The sequence below is a fragment of the Pan troglodytes genome, chromosome 3 (assembly GCF_028858775.2).
Source record: "Pan troglodytes isolate AG18354 chromosome 3, NHGRI_mPanTro3-v2.0_pri, whole genome shotgun sequence".
NCBI classification, from domain to species: domain Eukaryota; kingdom Metazoa; phylum Chordata; class Mammalia; order Primates; family Hominidae; genus Pan; species Pan troglodytes.
Window position 1 is genome coordinate 167,724,299 of NC_072401.2, and position 19,200 is coordinate 167,743,498.

The following is a 19,200-nucleotide window of genomic DNA, read 5'->3' on the forward strand; positions in this document are numbered from 1 at the left end:
GTATGCAATAATAGAGACTTTATGTCTGGAAACGGATGCATCTCTTGTGTTAGGTTATTAGTGTATTGATGTGTATGAAGGAGGGTGTTAGGAGGATCTAATCAGGAATTAAGCCAAGATTGGGTTTTCTTGCTCTATTATTATCTTCATTGCACCACTGGCTTCAAATTCCTTTTTCTTAGGGTGGAGGCTGGGATTTAAGAGGTGTTTTCGCAATGCTTCTATTTTACCCTTACCTTCTCTGTTCATCCCCAGTGCAAATATTGTTCCTCTCCACCCTTTTTTGTCTTTATCAGTGGTAGGTGGCAGTTGCTTGTTACTTGGTGCTTGCTAGTCTGGTGGTGAAGGCGAGGGGTTCTTTATTATTTCAGTAAATGCCTAAGACTCCACCTTAGGCAGGCCCTGCATGTTCAGGTCTTGGTGTTGAGCTTTCTCAGTGATCCTATTTCTTCTCTTCATGGCAGTGAAACTCTGTCTATATATCTTATGAGTCTTCCATGAGAGAGAGTTTCTTTTCAGTCTCCTAGTGGTAGAAGATCTCTAATATTACTGGCATTTGATCCTGAATCCAGGACTTCCCCTAGGGGTAGTAGGTTTTGTTTTTGGTTTTATTTTGTTTTGTCTGTTTTGTTTTAACATTTCCTCTGCCTCCAGTGGGTCTGTACCTTTGTCGTAGGGGTGGCAGGGTTTTCTGCTTCTCCTTCAGAGGCTTACAGCTGTGTTTTCTGAAGAAGGATTACAATGAGGCTTCAGAATTTTCTCATGGCAGTGACCACTTCCCTTTCTCAAGCCTGAAACACCAAGGAAGGCACTCATGCACCTCCTGCTTTTTCCACAAATGTTCTTGTGAGCAGGAGATGGAGGTCCATGGAAAAGGATCTGTAAGTGTGTGCAAGCTCCCCTCGTATCTGCAGTTTCCATTAGTTCTATCCTCTTCCCCTCATCCACATGTGACCTTCACCAACCCATCACCAATTTTATCAGAATGCTTTTCACCCGGCTGTATGATACCAACATCTCTTCCTCTTGTAGTCTGCCACTATCACATCTTTCCTTGGAAGGACCTGACATTCAGTAGACTTCAGACTACTGTGATTTCCATACATTGATGTGTTCAATCAAAGTTGTTATTATTTTTTTTTTTACACTCTACATCATGGCTTTTTCTTGTTGTCAGGGTAGAAGCAAAACTAGTTCCAGCTTTCTATATCCAAGGGGAAGTAGAACTCCTGATATACCCTGGTTTTAAAAATAGCAATACTCAATCCATTCTCAATTATATATCTTTCAGCTTGAAACATCCCATCTAACTCTAGGGCAATCTGTTCCTTCACACATTGCAGGATTTATTTTTCTTGCCAATATTCGACTTGAGAATTAGGACATAAAGCATGTCTGTTCAACAATGGTCATACCTGCTGGTATCCTAAGAAGGTAATATTCAGAAGCAAAATGAGAGCTTTCACACAGTATTAAACTTTATTTTAGGAATTGGAATTTGTGTTTTTTGTGGAAGTAATTACAGTGCAAGCCAGGTTTTTTCAAATGCTAGCATGTGTCAGAATTACCTGGAAGGCTTGTGAAAACACGCATTGCTGCCACACCAGAACTTCTGATTCACAGCATAATATTGACTCCTACCATCCTATCCCATGGATCATATTCATATAAAACCTGACTCTCAATATCATCCTAAGAGCCAGGGTTAGTAGAAAGTGTGTCACAAAGGATTAGCCACCAACTCCAAGTAACATTTTTGTTCTGTATTTTTTAACTCTTGCCATTTTGACATTATAATTGCTTGTGTTTCCCCGATTGACTTTCTGCATGTAATGTAACTGTTATCTAGTGTTATCTACTTTAAAACTGAAATCACTATTATTGCGGATATCAGCCAATAGTCATTTAGTGAACAATACTTTATAATAACAGTTCAAACCATTCAATCATCTACTCGTGTACTTTGACATTTATAATACAGGAAATTTCATCAAGATGTTACAATGTGCAAAATAAAAGCATTTTGCCTGATTTCTTTAGAATCTTTAACTTTTTTTGTTTTTGTTTTGTTTTGTTTGTTTTTTGGAGGTGGAGTCTCGCTCTGTCACCCAGGCTGGAGAGCAATGGCGCAATCTCAGCTCACTGCAACCTCTAACTCCCAGGTTCAAGCAATTCTCCTGCCTCAGCCTCCCGAGTAGCTGGAATTACAGGCGTCTGCCACCACCCCTGGCTAATTTTTGTATTTTTGTAGAGTCAGGGTTTTGCTACGTTGGCCAGGCTGGTCTCGAACTCCTGACCTCAGGTGATCTGCCTGCCTCAACCTCCCAAAGTGCTGGGATTACAGGAGTGAGCCACCGTGCCCTGCTAGGTGGAAGAATTTCAACCAAAACTGTAATTTAGAAAATGGGTTCAATGAAACTTGAGAAATTATGAAATATTTTAATCTTCTTAGGTCAAGAACTCCTGATAGATACTTGGTTACCAACTGGCTTCATTATGGGCAAGGGCAGCGATGAAAGGCAAATAAAACACTTGGGTCCCTATGTATACAGTGGAACTTTCTTCACAGTTCATGGATTGATACCCCTTTTTCTTTAGGCAGGGTGGGAAAATAAGAAAGAATTTTTTTTTCTTTTTTAAATTTATGTTCTCATCGACAGATAAAATTGCATGTATTTACCATGTACAATGTGATATATTGAAGTATATGTACATTGTTTAATGACTAAATTTAGCTAATTAATATATGTATTATTCGTGTTTTGATCATATTTGTGGGGAAGAAACACTTAACATCTACTATCTTAGCATTTTTAAGAGTATAATATATTATTAACTATAAGTCACCATGTTGCATGATAGTTCTATTGAATTTATTCCTTCCATCTAACTGAAATTTTGTATTTTTTGACTAACATCTACTCAACCCTTTCCCATCTCAACCACCCTAGCCTTTGGTCAACACCATTCAACTCTCTGCTTCTTTAAGTTTGATCATTTTAGATTCCACATGTAAGTGTGACCATGTAGTATTTATCTTTCTGTGCCTGGCTTGCTTTATTTAACATAATGTCCTGCGGTTTCACCCATGTTGTTACAAATGACAAGATTTCCTTCATTTTGTGGCTGAATATTACTCCACTGTGTATATATACCACATTTTGTAATCCGTTCATCCACTGATGGACACTTAGGTTCATTCCGTAGCTTGGCTATTGTGAATAGTGCTGCAGTGAACATGGGAGCAACAGACATTCCTTCAACATCCTGATTTCATTTCTTTTTGATATATACCCAGTAGTGAAATTGCTGGACCATAGAGTAATTCTATTTTTAACTTTTCGAGGAGCCTCCATACTTTTTTCTGATGGCTGTACTAATTTACATTCCCAACAACAGTATGCAAGGATTCCCTTTTCTCCACATCCTCACCAACACTCGTTATCTTTTGTGTTTATGATCATAGTCATTCTAGCAGGCGTGGGGTGATATCTCATTTTGGTTTTGATTTGCATTTTCTGGATGGTTAGTGATGTTGAGCATTTTTTCAAATACCTGTTGGTTATTTGTGTCTTTTCTTTTGAGAAATGTCTATTCAAGTCCTTTGCCCATAAATAAGTTTATTCGTTTCCTTGTTATTGAGTTGTTTGAGTTCCTTTTATATTTTGGATATTAGCCTGGTATCAGATGTATGGTTCATAAATATTTTCTCCCATTCTGTAGGTTGTCTTTCCACTCTGTTGATTGCTCCCTTTCCTGTACAGAAGCTTTTTAGTTTGGTGTAATCTCATTTGTCTATTTTTGCTTTCATCGTCTGTGTTTTTGGAGTGAAATCCAAAAAGTCATTGCCCAGACCAATGGCATGGAACTTTTCCCTGTGTTTTCCTCTAGTAGTTTCATAGTTTTGAATCTTATATTTACGTCTTTAATTCATTTAGAATTGGTTTTTCAATATGGCGTGACATATGGGTCTAATGTTATTCTTCTGCATGTGGATATCCAGTTTTCCCAATGCCATTAGAGGAGACTGTCCTTTCCCTATTGTGTGTTCTTGGCATCTTTGTCAAAAATCAGTTGGCTGTAAATGTGTGGATTTATTTCTGGACTCACTGTTCTGTTTTATCAGTTTATGTGCCTGTTTTTATGCCAGTATTATGCTGTTTCATTTAAAATAGCTTTGTAGTGTATTTTGATATCAGGTATTAGGATGATTCTAACTTTGGTTTTTTTGTTCTTAGGTTTTTGTTTTGTTCAAGATTGCTTTGGCTATGCAGTCTTTTTACGGTTCCATACACATTTTAGTGGTTTTTTTTTATTCCTGTGAAAAAATGTTATTTGTGTTTTCTTTCATCAATGTTTTATAGTTTTCAGTGTAGAGATTTCCACTTACTGGGTTAAATTTATTTCAAAGTATTTTAATTTTTGGAGCCGTTGTAAATGGTATTGTTTTCTTGATTTCTTTTTCAGATAGTTTATTGCTAGTAAATAAGAATGCTACTGATTTTTGCCTATTGATTTTATATCTTGCAACTTTACTGAATTTATTTATTACTTTCTAATAGGTTTCTGGTGGAGTCTTCAGAGTTTTCTCCGCATCAGATTGTGTCTTCTGCAAACAGGGATAATTTAACTTTATTTTTTTTTCAATTTGGATGCCTTTTCTTTCTATGGCCTAATTGTTCTGTCTAGGACCTCCGGTACTATACTGAATAGAAGTGGTGAGAGTGGGCATCCTTGTCTTATTTCAGATCTTAGAGGAAAAGCTTTCAGCTTTTCCCAGTTGACTATGATGTTAGCTGTGAGTTTGTCATACATAATCTTTATTGTGTTGTTGCACATTCTTTATATGCCTAATTTGTTGAGAGGTTTTTTTTTTATCATGAAAGGACGTTGAATTTGCCAAATGCTTTTTTCTATTAATATGATCAGATCATTTTTGTCCTTCATTCTGTTAATGTCGTGCATCACATTTATAGATCTGTGTGTGTTGAACCATCCTTGCATCCTTGGGATGAATCCCACTTTATCATAGTGAATGATCTTTTCAATGTGCTGTTGAATTCTGTTTGCTAGTATTTTGTTGAAGGCTTTTCATCTATGTTCATTAGTGATACTGGTCTTCAGGTTTTTTGTTGCTGTTGTTGGGTAATTGTCTGGTTTTGGTAAAAGGATAGCACAAGATTTCTACATGTTCCCTATTCAATTTAGAAGCAAGGAAAAGAAAATTGTCACTGAAGACAATTTTATGAGACAATTTTTTTAATTGTAGTTTATGAATTTTGAAAGCCTACTGTACTTTCTCATCCAAATTGTCCTCTAACTTGATATATGGTTTCACTGAGTGACATGTAGGTAGTGGCTGATAGGTATAACAAGCCTTCTTTCACTGTGTCTGAGATAACAATTATTTTGGTTAATTTGGGTTATAAGACTATAAGCTCAAAAAGATATTTAGATGATCTAGCAGTTATAGATAATAGGAATTACAATAAAATTCCTATGTGCCCTTTGTGAGATAGGAGCATTTGTGTGCATGGTGTTCATTCACCATATGTATATTCAGTTTACAGTATGATTATTTAAATATAATATATATTACTGTACATTAATATGAGAACTGAACTATCAGAGTCAGTTTATTATAGATTTATATCGAGACTTAGGCATTATAATGCAGTTATTACCTTTTATGGACTGTTCTGGTTATCTACTGCTGCATAGCAAATTATCCCAAAACCTCATGGCTTAAAATGAGCACTGTTATATCTCATAGTATGAGGGAGTGGCATCAGTATTTAAGTAGTACTTTGCTGGTAACTTTTCTGTTGCATGTGACATTGATTGATTCACCTGGGAGCATGTGTAAAGGGTCAAGGTGGTTGCAATTGTATGTCTGTCATCTTGATGTGGAGGGCTAAAAGGCTGACTCAGCTGGGACAACCATAGCACCTACACATGACCGTTGCAACATGGTGGTCTCAAAGGAACCAGACTCTTTTCTGTCAGTCCTGGATCCCCAAAGTGTCCCAAGAGGCCATGGAAGCCTCAGAAGCCCTTGAATGTTACTTTCGGAACATTCTGTTGGTAAAGCAAATCGCTAAGGCTGGCCAGGATTCAAGGGGAGGAGAATTAGACTAGAAACACACAACCTTGCCTTCCCAATTTAGACTACTGACCTCCACAGCTGTAGAAGAATAAATTTGTGTTGTTTTAAGGCATTAAATGTTTGGCAGTCTGCTACAGCCAAGACACACAAAAAACACATTTGCTTTGTTTTTATTATGCGTGTGTGTGTTTATTTAAGCATGAGGTACTGACTGCATGATTATAGCTTTAATATACAAAGAAATTGCAGTCAAAAGATGCTTGGGGAAAAAAAAGTCTTCTTGCTAGAAAAGGGACAAAGTTCTAAAGGTGTAAGTACAAGTATCTGTTATCCCTGTTTTTATCCTGTCTTGGTTCTGAAAGACTCTGATCATTAAATTTGAGGGTACCTTTTTACATTTTGAATTAATGTTCATTCAAAACAAAATACAAACAAACAAAGTTCTAGGCATCCAAGCATACTTCAATAAGCTAATGTGCTTCTATCATTTTTAGTTGATTTATCATATCCTTGAGTTTTGGAGTTTTGCTATATAACATACAGTTACAAGTTATAGCTTTATATATGGGATATTTAAAAAACAAAAACATCTACAACTGTTAAATAATTATCCATCATAAATCCATAAAAATATATTTGATCACAGTTATAGAGGACTCATGGAGAAAAAAGGTTCTTTTGAATCAGGAGACTGAGGTTTGTACTCCATGACGCCATTTTTTTCCAGTGGCCTCTAATCCTTCAAATATTTTGTGGGAAACCAAATGCCAGCTTTTACCAAAAACAGGAGAAGGTGAAAGAAGGCTGGGACTAGGGACCTCTAAAGCTTATCTTACAGTTGCTCAAATTGCATCAGTCTCTTTACTTCTTTTAGTTTAAATGTTCGCCCTTGCTAAATTTTATTTCTGCATTAAGTGCTATCATTTTACTATCTTGTCCTTTGTGAATATATGCAGTTACTCTGTAAGGCCTCATTCTTTAGCCATTGCCTGTATGTCCAATAAAAGAACCTCTACAGATGTTCATATGAGAGAACAGCATCTGGAAGCCTGGCCAGGGGCCAGCCAGGTAGATTAGGCTTGCTTGGGTGTTCCAGAAATAAAGTTATTATTTCCACAGCCTATAACGAGAGTTCAATTTTATTTCTTTTGAATTGGACTCCTTAATCTCTTAGCTTGCTTGTCTTGTGGGAAATGCGTTAGGATTTCTGACTAGGGCCCATGGTTATTCACTTTTTTTTTGGCCTTTCTAAAACCCAGATTAGTAACCCTGAAATTATAGAAATATAATCATGGAATGAGTATGCTTTAAAGTTTTTTAATACCCAAATACTTATAAAGTCTTAAACACTTAAGAAAAATATTTAAGTCTACCAAAGGAAGATAGTGCTTGAGTGGAAATCCAAGTTCCTTACAGCTTTATACATTCAGCCTTGCTGGCTATCCTGTCTCCATTGTGAACTTCCAAGACTTTTCGGGAAACTAAGTGTCTTCTGGGGACATTTCTGCGGCATTGGTTCCTGGTGGTTGGAAATGTGCACATTCTTTATTATTTAGATATTGAGATTCATGGTTCAGCTTGTGTTGTAGAATAAAGTGATAAATGGCATATCACACCTTATCATCATGAACTCTGAAAAATATTTTAGAAGTTTTTCCTTTCCGAAGAGTTCCTGTAATACATTTCTGTGGCCTGGAAATATTTTCTGTTGATGTAAAGTCACTGTGTATGGAAGGTTCTCTGTGTGGGTATCTCTACTATACAAGGGGCAGACTTCCGAGATCTCAGCCTATGAATTAGTCACACCTTTGCTTGTGTGTGGTGGAGCTTTTAGTTCAGGCTGATTTCTGGAAAAGGACCACCCAGCCTTGGCATTTGACCTAACAAGTTGCTACCTATTCCAAAAAGAAAATTCATTAATACCTTAATGAATGAGAGTTGTTTGCATTACTAGAGTATATGTCAGCTATGGAACCTTTGACTAATATGACTCTTACAGACTCAGTCTGATTCCACCAGTAATTTGATAAAGAGCTGTAGCCAGTTGGCTCCAGACCAGCTGTCAGTATGGCCCCCAGCACACCAGCTCAATGCTACTTTGTGTGGTGTTGCTCCGTTCTGTTAAGCAGATGTTATGATTTAGGCCAGACGTCCTGCATTTCATTAGGAAGAAAAATAGTCACCTATTTATCTCATTCATTCAGTATTCAATGGACCAATCAACAGACTGAACATGTGTGGTCTGTAAATTCTGATCCCAGCTTTAGCCATTACTTATAGCAAATACTTTAGAATGCCACTACCTCCAACTTTCTTAAAATACTCTCTTCTATGCAGCAGGTTTCCCTGGTTCTTTGCTCCTTATATTTACAGATTAGTGACTTTAAATCACAATCAAAAGAGATACTTGCTCAACATGCAGTGGTTTTCAGATATTCTTTTCCTGAACCAATGTTTTTCCTCTTGAAGTAACATTATATTTATAATTCAGAAGCTTAGTTTCATATTTAGTAAAGAACCCTAGGTGCGGTTAAGCCAATTTTCTCATAGTGGTTTCCTATCAATTACAAACTGATGTTAGGAATGTATATATGTACACAATGGTAATAGAAGCAGACTGCTATTTCATGAGAGGCAGAAAATGAGATTTAGTAGGCCCTGTCTGTAGAATTTTCATACTTGAGGTTGGCCATAAACGTCAGCTAGGTTTTTGGGTAAATACATTGACAGATTTACGCAGACATCCATATACTTATTCAGAATCTTCTGCATCCTACGCAATGTGTGTACTCCACTGGGTTACAGAGATTAACAAGTGACACATTCCTTCAGTTATCACCTGCTTTGCATGTTGTGCTTCAGGATAAATACACTCTACTGATGTCTCCTTGTTCACTGTATTTCCCTACACTGTCTTCTCTTTCCAGTGAGATTCTTTGTGGTATGTTCAGTCTTTTTGTACTAGCCAGTGTCTTTGGTCAAATGAAGTAAGCATTCCTTTTCATCCATAATGATTATAACAAACAATTACTCTAATGCTTATTGGTTATAATTTTTTTTATTTCTACTTTTTAAGTAGAGTGCAGTGGAAAGAGACAAAAGAGAGATCAGCTTTTCCCCCCCTTTTCTTTCTTCCGTTAAGTAACTCCATTCCTTTCTTCTACTCCCTAGTTAACATGAATTGTTTATTTCATTTCTTTCCTCACTCCTCCGAAGTCAGAAGTGATAGTGGGTGATGTAGTGTGGTATGGAATAGACAGTGGGTTCACACTGAGACAGAGTAATTTTTAGTCTTTTTTTTGTATGTCTTCAATTAGACTGAACATTATGATCACTTCAGCAAAACTGTATCAAAGAAAATAAGTATATTAAAATTTATGTGCCAATATTTTGTTGGAGGGATTATAGCAAATTAACAAAGTTTGAAATATATTTCATACTTTTTCATGTTTATTTGCTTTATAATATTTTAGTTTTCTTCTATAGACTTAAGTAGGAATGACGCCTTTATTTCTTCAATGTATGATGGTTTTTCTGGGGAAAGGAAAGAGCCTTTGGCAATGGCAAATAACCTGTAATTTATGTAATTATTAATAGCTTGGACAATGTTATTTTCAGTCCATCTCAATTAAACTTTCCTTTGTGATCTGTAGTGTGTTATACATTTAATTATTTTTTATTTTAAATGTGCTAAGTCACACAGATGAAAATTACAACACAGGTAAATTAGAATAGTTTTTAAATGTCATAAATAAGAGCAAAGCATTCAAACTCTCCAAGATGTCCAATATTAAAATAAGTGTACCATCTACATGAAAAGTAAATTAAAAATATTCTAGCATTAAGTATTATCAGTGTTTGCTAATGATATGGTTTGTAAGAGCTAAATAAACAAACATATAGTGAAAATTATTCTCCTTTCATTTATGCTATGAAGATTTGTTGCATTTAAGTTTTGTAAAAATATAATAATACTTTATTGAGTTTAGTTTAAGTGCCTAAGGGTAGGATAATGTTCAACGGGTTCTATGATTATCAAACCCAGAAGGACCCAATCTTTTAATATGATTGTTTGAAATTTTCTGATGAATCCTTTGGATTAAATTCAGAATAAAATACCATTTTTTATATTCTGTTTAAATTCTGAGATTGAATTGCAGTAGTAGAATTGGTTTTAATAGCCAAATAGTAGAATTTCATATGAAGTTATTACATTGTTTTCCTCATTGTGTCTTTTTAGAGATTACATATTTTATTGATTTCACATCTTTCTCAATTATGCTGTAAATGTATTAAATTATTAGTATGCCCTGAACATATTTTATTGATATGTATTTCTTTCCCAAAAATTATCTCATTTTGAGTGATTTTTTTAAAATTATTTCTTCTTTTTAAAAAAGGCCTTTAATGAATTTGAGATTGAGCAGCATCAAGAATGTGCTTATGACCACTTAGAAGTATTTGATGGAGAAACAGAAAAGTCACCGATTCTTGGACGACTATGTGGCAACAAGATACCAGATCCCCTTGTGGCTACTGGAAATAAAATGTTTGTTCGGTTTGTTTCTGATGCATCTGTTCAAAGAAAAGGCTTTCAAGCCACACATTCTACAGGTCAGCAAATTCGAGTCATGCTTCTCTTTTTTGACTGAGATCCAGGTTTCTCTTCTGGTGAATTTGGTTCAATAATAGGATTGTAAATAAATCTCCAAGCATAGCAGATAAAATTTCACTGAAGCACTTTGTGAAATATTTGCAGAACCACACAGCATCCTACCTAAAGATCTTTGCAGTTGTTGAGCTTTAGGAAAACCCTAGTTTCTGTCTGATTTGTGATCAGTGCAGTTTGTTTAAGTAGAACAGTGCAGTTTGTTTAAGTAGAACTGTACCTAAATATTTATACAATGTATTTCATATTAACATTAGCAGTTTGATTTACATGTTATATTTAACAGATAGAAATCTATGGCTTGTTATTAAAAATGTATGTTTTATCTAATAACCTATCTGATTAGCTAGATTTTACATTAATATATTTTTATAAATAAGTTTAAGACTGATCTATTTGGCAGAGCCTCTATTTTTCCTTTGTTTATTTGGTATGCAACATGATCTTTTGCCTAATCCTACTCTCTAATTTACTCTTACAGATTTCGACTAACTGCTCTGGAAATCTTAAAGAAATAGAATTTAATTTAGAAAAACATGAAAAATTTTAGACAAAAATATAGAGTAACATTACTTATAGTTTGGAGACAGTTTAGTTATATGTTCCATAAAATATCTAGAGAATGTCCCCTTTTCATTCAGTTAAGACAATATATCAGTTAAATGTATATTAGCTAGTCATTTAGCTTATACTGACACCTAGTGGCATTGCTGATGCATAAACGATTGATACACGGGAGAAATTTGCCTTGGTGGAAAACACAGTATAAAAACATACAAATTCATCCATGAAATAATTTTAGTGAAATTTTGTCATGAATTTCTGCTGATTGTTTTTATTCTTTCACTTGATTTTGTAATTCATAATTTTAACTATTCCATTATCCAACATTATTTTTCATTCTAGTATATTTTATTATGAGCATTAGATTTATATTGAAGTCTGTGATAAAGATATTGTCAGGATACTAATCTGATTAATAATAGTAATCATTGGTCTTCTATCAATAATGCAAATTAATTGCTTCTTATGATTAATATAAATATAAATATTATGGCATGAGGAAAATCTTACATGGACCAGAGAAATGTCATGCTAATGAGAGATTTTCCACACATTTGACATTTACTCTTTGAATATTTTTCTTATAACTTGTCAGCTAACGAAGGGGTGGAAAAATAAAATCCTATTACTTAATCAATATTTCACTGATAGCTCAGAGTTCATCAGATTTTAGAAAATATCGTCATCATAGGTTCCAAGAAGGTAGTGTGAAAACATGCTGTCAAAACTGTTTAAATAGTTGATGATATAGTATTTTAAGATTATCTATTTTTTTCTTAGTTTTATAAAAACTTACTTTTATACTGTCTCTTTTTACCCCTTGTAAGTGGGATAACTGAGGTTCCATTATGTCCCAGTGTGTTGGTACATCTGGGTTCCTGCTACAAGTGAACACTTAACTAGCAGGAAACTTTTGAAAAGATCATTTCTTCGGATCTCAGTTTTCTCATCTGTAAAATAATACTCCCAAGGTTACTTACAGCAGTAAAACTCCGTAACTCCCTAATTTGCATGACTTCTGCCCATGCACGCCATTTGCGGTGTTTGCATTATGATTAACATTCCATTGAGAGGATCTGATTTTATCTTAATGGAGGTCATGTGAAGGGGTGGCCTGCCTTTCCACACCTGTGGGTATTTCTCGTCAGGTGGGATGAGAGACTGAGAAAAGAAATAAGACACGGAGACAAAGTATAGAGAAATAATAGTGGGCCCAGGAGACCGGCACTTAGCACACTAAGGACCTGCACTGGCACTGGTCTCTGAGTTCTCTCAGTTTTTATTGATTATTATTTTCACTATCTCAGCAAGAGGAATGCGCTAGGAGAGCAGGGTGATAATAGGGAGAAGGTCAGCAAGAAAACATGTGAGCAAAGGAATCTGTGTCACAATTAAGTTCAAGGGGAGGTACTATGCCTGGATGCGCACATAGGCCAGATTTATGTTTCTCTCCGCCCAAACATCTCAGTGGAGTAAAGAATAACAAAGCAGCATTGCTGCCAACATGTCTCGCCTCCTGCCATAGGGCGGTTTTTCTCTTATTTCAGAATTGAACAAATGTACAATCGGGTTTTATATCAAGACATTCAGTTCTCAGGGGCAGGCAGCAGACAGTGGCCTTCCTCCATCTCAACGGCAAGAGGCTTTCCTCTTTTACTAATTCACCTCAGCACAGACCCTTTACGGGTGTCAGGCTGGGGGACGGTCAGGTCTTTCTCATCCCACGAGGCCATATTTCAGACTATCACGTGGAGAGAAACCTTGGACAATACCCGGCTTTCCAAGGCAGAGGCCCCTGCGGCTTTCCGCAGTGCATTGTGCCCCTGGTTTATCGAGACTAGAGAATGGCGATGACTTTTACCAAGTATACTGCTTGTAAACATTTTGTTAACAAGGCACGTTCTGCACAGCCCTAGATCCCTTAAACCTTGATTCCATACAATATATGTTTTTGTGAGCTCAAAGATGGGGCAAAGTGGCTGGGGCAAAGTGGCTGGGGCAAAGTTACAAATTAACAGCATCTCAGCAAAGCAATTGTTCAAGGTACAGGTCAAAATGGAATTTCTTATGTCTTCCCTTTCTACATAGACACAGTAATAGTCTGATCTCTCTTTCTTTTCCCTACAGTCATGTATTGTGATCCAATGGTAGAGAATGCACTGGGCATTTTAGGCATACACACATAGTTTACATAGATATTTGAATCCTCAAAAGAACTGTATGACATAGATATTATCCTCATTTTGCAGACAAAGACAGTGAAAATCTGGATGATTAATTTGCAGTTTCTAAAATAGTGTCAAAGCCTGGATTTTATTCTAATTCTGATTGTCTCCAAAGATAGTGTACTTGCTACTATAGTAATACTTTCTCATGTAAAACTTTTGGATTAGGAAGAAAATGAATATAAAACTGTCATTCTTATTAGGTGAAGATTGAATTCTTCTTTATAGAAATATTAAGTAAATCTTTTCAAAATATATAAGTGACTAGGCTCATTTTATTTCCCTGTTTCATTCACAACCATTCAGATACCCACGTGAGCAACCCCAATCACAATTTGTTAGGCAAAACGGGCCATGGATATTCTTTAAGCCTGCCCTGTCATTTCAGAAATGAGAAATTTGAGGCTAAAACATTTAATGGTAACTGAAATAGCACAAGAAGTTAATAACAGTTGAAATTAGAGTCCTGGCTTCGCAATTCCTGTTCCTTTATTATTCTGAGAATTTTTTATGTTACTTGTTTGTTTTTTCAGCTAGGTTGGAATTTTTCTGGTAGACTTCTTTTTTCTGTTACTTTCTAGTAGTCATACATGCTGAAATACTCTTACTTATGTCTGCTTTTATTTCTCCTCAAAATCTCTTTAACAGGTTCATTTATTCTACTCTTTCATCAAATATTTATTTTGCATCTGCTTTGGACAATGTAAATGTGTGGGAATTTTTAAGACAATAGAAGGGAATCCTGCCTATTGACAGCTTACAGTCTGATAAGTTAAACTTATGATTTTCAATTTATCTTTCAATTTCTGCTGACAAGACAGCCAAGTCCAGTACTGTATCTGTCAGCATTTGCTACGTGTATAAAGCATTTATTCATTATTTACTGTCTTCTAGAATATGGACGGCTATTTTTGATGGATCCTTAAGTATACAGTTTAATTTGCTTAGGTAAATTTATATTTCTGTATACAATTTTAATTTTATGCACAAGAAAAATTTCTAACACTATGAATTTTTGAACTAGGTGATTAGAAATGTTGTAATATGTAATGATGGCTGCTTTTCTTTACAAGTCAAAAAAAAGTCCACGGAAAATGGACTTAATTGGAAAGAGTTCTTTTTTCCTCTGATAGTTTGCTCAAATTCTAATTCCAAATTTATTTTAATAGGTAACAAACAGTATTACTCCAGCCTTAAATAAGTTAATTAAAGGAAACAAATCTTTAGTAAAAAAAAAAAATCCTGTGTCTTTTCTAAGAGGATATGGCTACAAAACAGAAAAACAGGAGAAACATGGAGAGAAAATAATTTTTAAAATCAAAGCATTGTCTCTTGGGACTTCTTTTCTGTAACATAAAACATCATGCTCTTTGTCAATGACATTCAAAAATAATATATTATTAAACTCTTTGGAAAGGAAATTATTTGATCTAAATCAATTAAATTGGAATGTTCACTAAAAGCATTTATAGGTCAAATTACAAGGTTTCTCTTGGAGTTTAATACTTTACCAGGAAATAAACAAACCTGTCTTTCCAAATTAAAATGAAGTTCACCCTAGGCTTCTCTTCCCTTCTTGTTACCTTTCTTATTCAGCTTCATTTTCCATTTCTCAGAATTCTGTAAGAACCGCTTTGGCAGCTGTTCTTTAGTTGATGTAAAAATGCTATTGCCAACATACTAAATAACTGGTTTTATATTTTTCTGACTTGGTAAATGAATAGGTAGATTTGATGAAATCTGTGATGAAAATGTGTTCACCGTATTTAAAAAGCATCTTTTAAAATGACCTATTACAATAAATGACCTATTGACCATTGCTTGAGTGGCAGGGAGGATTCTGGAAAACACTCAGAAGCAATTGCCCTCAGGCTGCCTATTTTATTCTGGAATTTCTCTCAGGGCATATTATAGGTTGGTGCAACAGTAATTACAGTTTAATAAAATCACACCTCTTTTGCATATAGCATTCAAATGTTCATTTCATTCTTTACAAATTCATCCTGTGGACTGAATTCTGTCATGGGTGTGTGTGTGTGTGTGTGTGTGTGTGTGTGTGTCACGGTTAGAAATTAATTCCAGATTTATTAGTTTGAGCGGTGATCCATAGGAATGAGGGTGTGCACTGCAACAGATAAACGAAAGCAGAAGCAAAACCGGGGGCGGGGGGAACTTCTTGTTGTCCTTAAATGCAATTTAAGGCATTTGTTTTTAAATGTAGGCCATTTTTCTAGAAGTGTTTAATAAAGTTCCATAAAGACAACTTCCAGTGATTTTCAGGTTCATAAAGCCTCTATGAACTCATTTTTCCTCTTCTGTTTAATTTCTTCAGTTCTTCCTTGATTTTTATTCCCAGCTGTGGCTGGCAAAGGGTTGCTTCTTCTGGATCCTGGTCTTTGTGGTGCTAACTTGTATCTGTGAGGCAGACACACAAAAGGCTGCCTGTACCAGATCTCCGGGTCCTCCCCTGCAGCTCTTCCTGGGCTGTGGAATAAAGTAATGCAAGTGCTGAAGCTATTTTAAAAAGCTGAAAGCAAAATATATCAGTCAATTCTCAAACTTGGAGAAGAGGTAGAATTTTTAAAAATCTGTAAATGAGATTACAGTGATTTACATATTTACATGTTGAATTCAGAAATATTTTTCACAAAATATTTTACTGGCCTTCAAAAATAGAATTTTTCCTTTCTAATAGAAGATTAATAGTGCTTTAAATTGTTGTTCAATTTTCCTGGTTTTTCATTTCATACCTGAGTGGATCCTAGAGTACAGATGATGGCATTTACATGTGCTCATAGGAAAATAATAACAATAATAATGGTAGCTTAAATTTATATGGGTTTTACTATGCCAGGCACCTTTCAAGCATTTTTCATATATGAACCTATGCACTCTTCATCTGGACCCTATGATGTGAGTACTATGGATGATTCCCTTTTTAGAAAAGAAATTGTGGAAAAAAGTCCCCCAGCTGGTAAAGAACAGAGCCAGATTTGCACCTGGGCAATTTGACTGGGAGTTCCATCCCAAGAAGGGGCAAATAATTCTTGGAGTTACTGAGATAAGAAAGCCACCGTAGTGGGAAAGGGAAGGTGCTTGGCTTCCAGTCTGTGGGACTTGGGAGATAAAATCCCAAGGCTAATTGGTATTCCAGCTTTCAGGAATATTTCCTCACATAAATACATTTGTAATAGTGGCACCTCTATCAGTAGGTTGTGTGAGATACTCATCTACCATTTGGAAGATGGAGGGACATTTACATTCACTGTGTAACACAGCCCAATGGGGAAGTCATTCTTGTGATTGGAACCCTAGCTGCAAGTTCCTTCATATGTTAGTCACACAAAGGTCTCTGAATTTGCTGTTGTTTATGACAACGCCCATAGATTTGCTTGGGCACACATGAATTCAGACATATGTGAAAGGGGTTCCATACCCGTAATTCAGAAATATTTTGTTATTTAAAAGACAACAAACCACAATATGGGTAAACTATATTCAAATCTGAAAAGTCCAATTTAGAATTTCAGCTGCCTAACCATCTTCACTAAGGACTATCTGGTCACAGACTACCATGACAGTATTACAATTGTACTTGGCTATCCAGTGGTTTTGCTTCTCCAGATCTTACCACATTGGATTTCCCCTGGGATATTCCTCATTTTAGCAGTGAAACTCCTGCTTCCCAGAAACTCTTTCAATCCTTGACAAACAGGGACAGAAAGAAACTTTACTTTCTCCTGACACTTTTCATATCCCATTCTTTTATCTCCCTCCTAACCACCACGCTTGCTTGGATAGGTTGGTGGGGCATTGTAGGCTTTCTGCCTTTATTTAATCTCCAGTAATTAAAAAGTTGTAGGGCTCTGGCCAGGTGTGGTGGCTCATGCATGTAATCCCAGCACTTTGGGAGGCTAAGGCAGGTGGATCACTTGAGGTCAGGAGTTCAAGACCAGCCTGGCCAACATGAAGAAACCCTGTCTCTACTAAAAATACAAAACATTAGCCACATGTGGTAGTGAGCGCCTGTAGTGCCAGTTACTTGGGAGGGTAAGGCAGGAGAATTGCTTGAATCTGGGAGGCAGAGGTTGCAGAGACCTGAGATCACGCCACTGCATGCCAGCCTGGGTGATAGAGCGAGAGTTCTTCTCAAAAAAAAAAAAAAAAAAGCTTTGGGGCTCTGACTACAAAGTGTTCCTGAGAAGTGTGTTTGAAACCTTTTATTCTCTAAATTATACTAACTAAAAGGCTTTATGCACACTTATTTATTTCTTTGGTGTATTTACCTTGAGCAACAAAGTTCACTCAAAAATAACTGGTATAGCCTATGCTTATTAATTTATCTTTTTTAAAGGAGCTTTGAGGAACATTTACCATTTTTTCATGTAATAAACACAGGCTATTGTTGGATAGGTTGTAGAACTGCGAAGATAATTATAATTAATGATATATGTAGGTTTTTCCCCATCAAGTGAGATAAATATTTCTATCGAAGTAAAATACTACTATTGTATATATTCTATATAGAAAGTTCTATATAACACAAACACACGCAGAGGAGTTTTATATCTATTGTTGAATTTTAAGTTACTTCTTACTTCTTTGCATTTGGGGTTCTTAAATTGTTACGATTAAACTTGAGTTAATACTCTGGCATCTTCTTTATGAAAATAGTTATTTGAGACTAGAGACAGTATTAGGTAGAACAATTTTAAAAATTATTGAGTTACTAAGTGGTAGATTCTAAGTGATTTTCATGTTTTAAATTCTCAGACCTCACTAAAATTGGTACCATTATTTTCATCTGTATTTTACCCTTGAGAAAAATATGGCTCAAAGACATCACTTACCCAGAGTCACAGAGCCAGCAGGCATTGGGACTGAGATTCCAACCCAGGTCGTCCATGTCTGGGGCCTGGGTGGACACCCATGACACTATCTGACTCTCCAGTTGTGGAAAACATATCTGACGCTGGAAGTAGAAACAGAAGTTAGACAATGGCTAGGCTACACTGAAACTACACTGAAATTTAAATTGGACCCGTTAAAGCTCATTGACCTTACTCATTTTATTTTTCTTTCCTGGGCAGAGTGTGGCGGACGATTGAAAGCAGAATCAAAACCAAGAGATCTGTACTCACATGCTCAGTTTGGTGATAACAACTACCCAGGACAGGTTGACTGTGAATGGCTATTAGTATCAGAACGGGGCTCTCGACTTGAATTATCCTTCCAGACATTTGAAGTGGAGGAAGAAGCAGACTGTGGCTATGACTATGTGGAGCTCTTTGATGGTCTTGATTCAACAGCTGTGGGGCTTGGTCGATTCTGTGGATCCGGGGTAAATATACCACCAACAGAATACCCTAGACATGATTAAAGATGCCTATTGATTCATGATTGATATGTGTACCATTCACAAGTTGGCAATGCTTTTTGCAAAAAAAAAAAAAAAAAAGGCTACATTGTATTATAAATGGCTTGACAAAATATAACCCATCTCTACCCTTATCACTTCTCCACTTCTAATGAATTTGCCTGAATAATATCAGGTGAAACCGATGAAATCAGTAGGTATAATTTCTTGTCACTTTTCCATTGTTCTAACTTCTTATTATGCAATAAATATTTAAATA

The 19,200-nt window shown here is 35.8% G+C and overlaps 1 protein-coding gene across 3 annotated transcripts in view; it reads left to right on the top strand.

The window, feature by feature from the left end:
- TLL1 (tolloid like 1) overlaps nt 1–19,200 on the top strand; it is a 232,913-nt gene that overhangs the window by 207,159 nt on the left and 6,554 nt on the right. For all 3 annotated transcript variants that reach the window (XM_001150703.6, XM_024356361.2, XM_016952480.3), the window contains 2 exons: nt 10,507–10,720; nt 18,655–18,905. In XM_001150703.6, the coding sequence (XP_001150703.1) occupies nt 10,507–10,720; nt 18,655–18,905 (465 nt within the window). The remainder of the gene's footprint in view (nt 1–10,506; nt 10,721–18,654; nt 18,906–19,200) is intronic.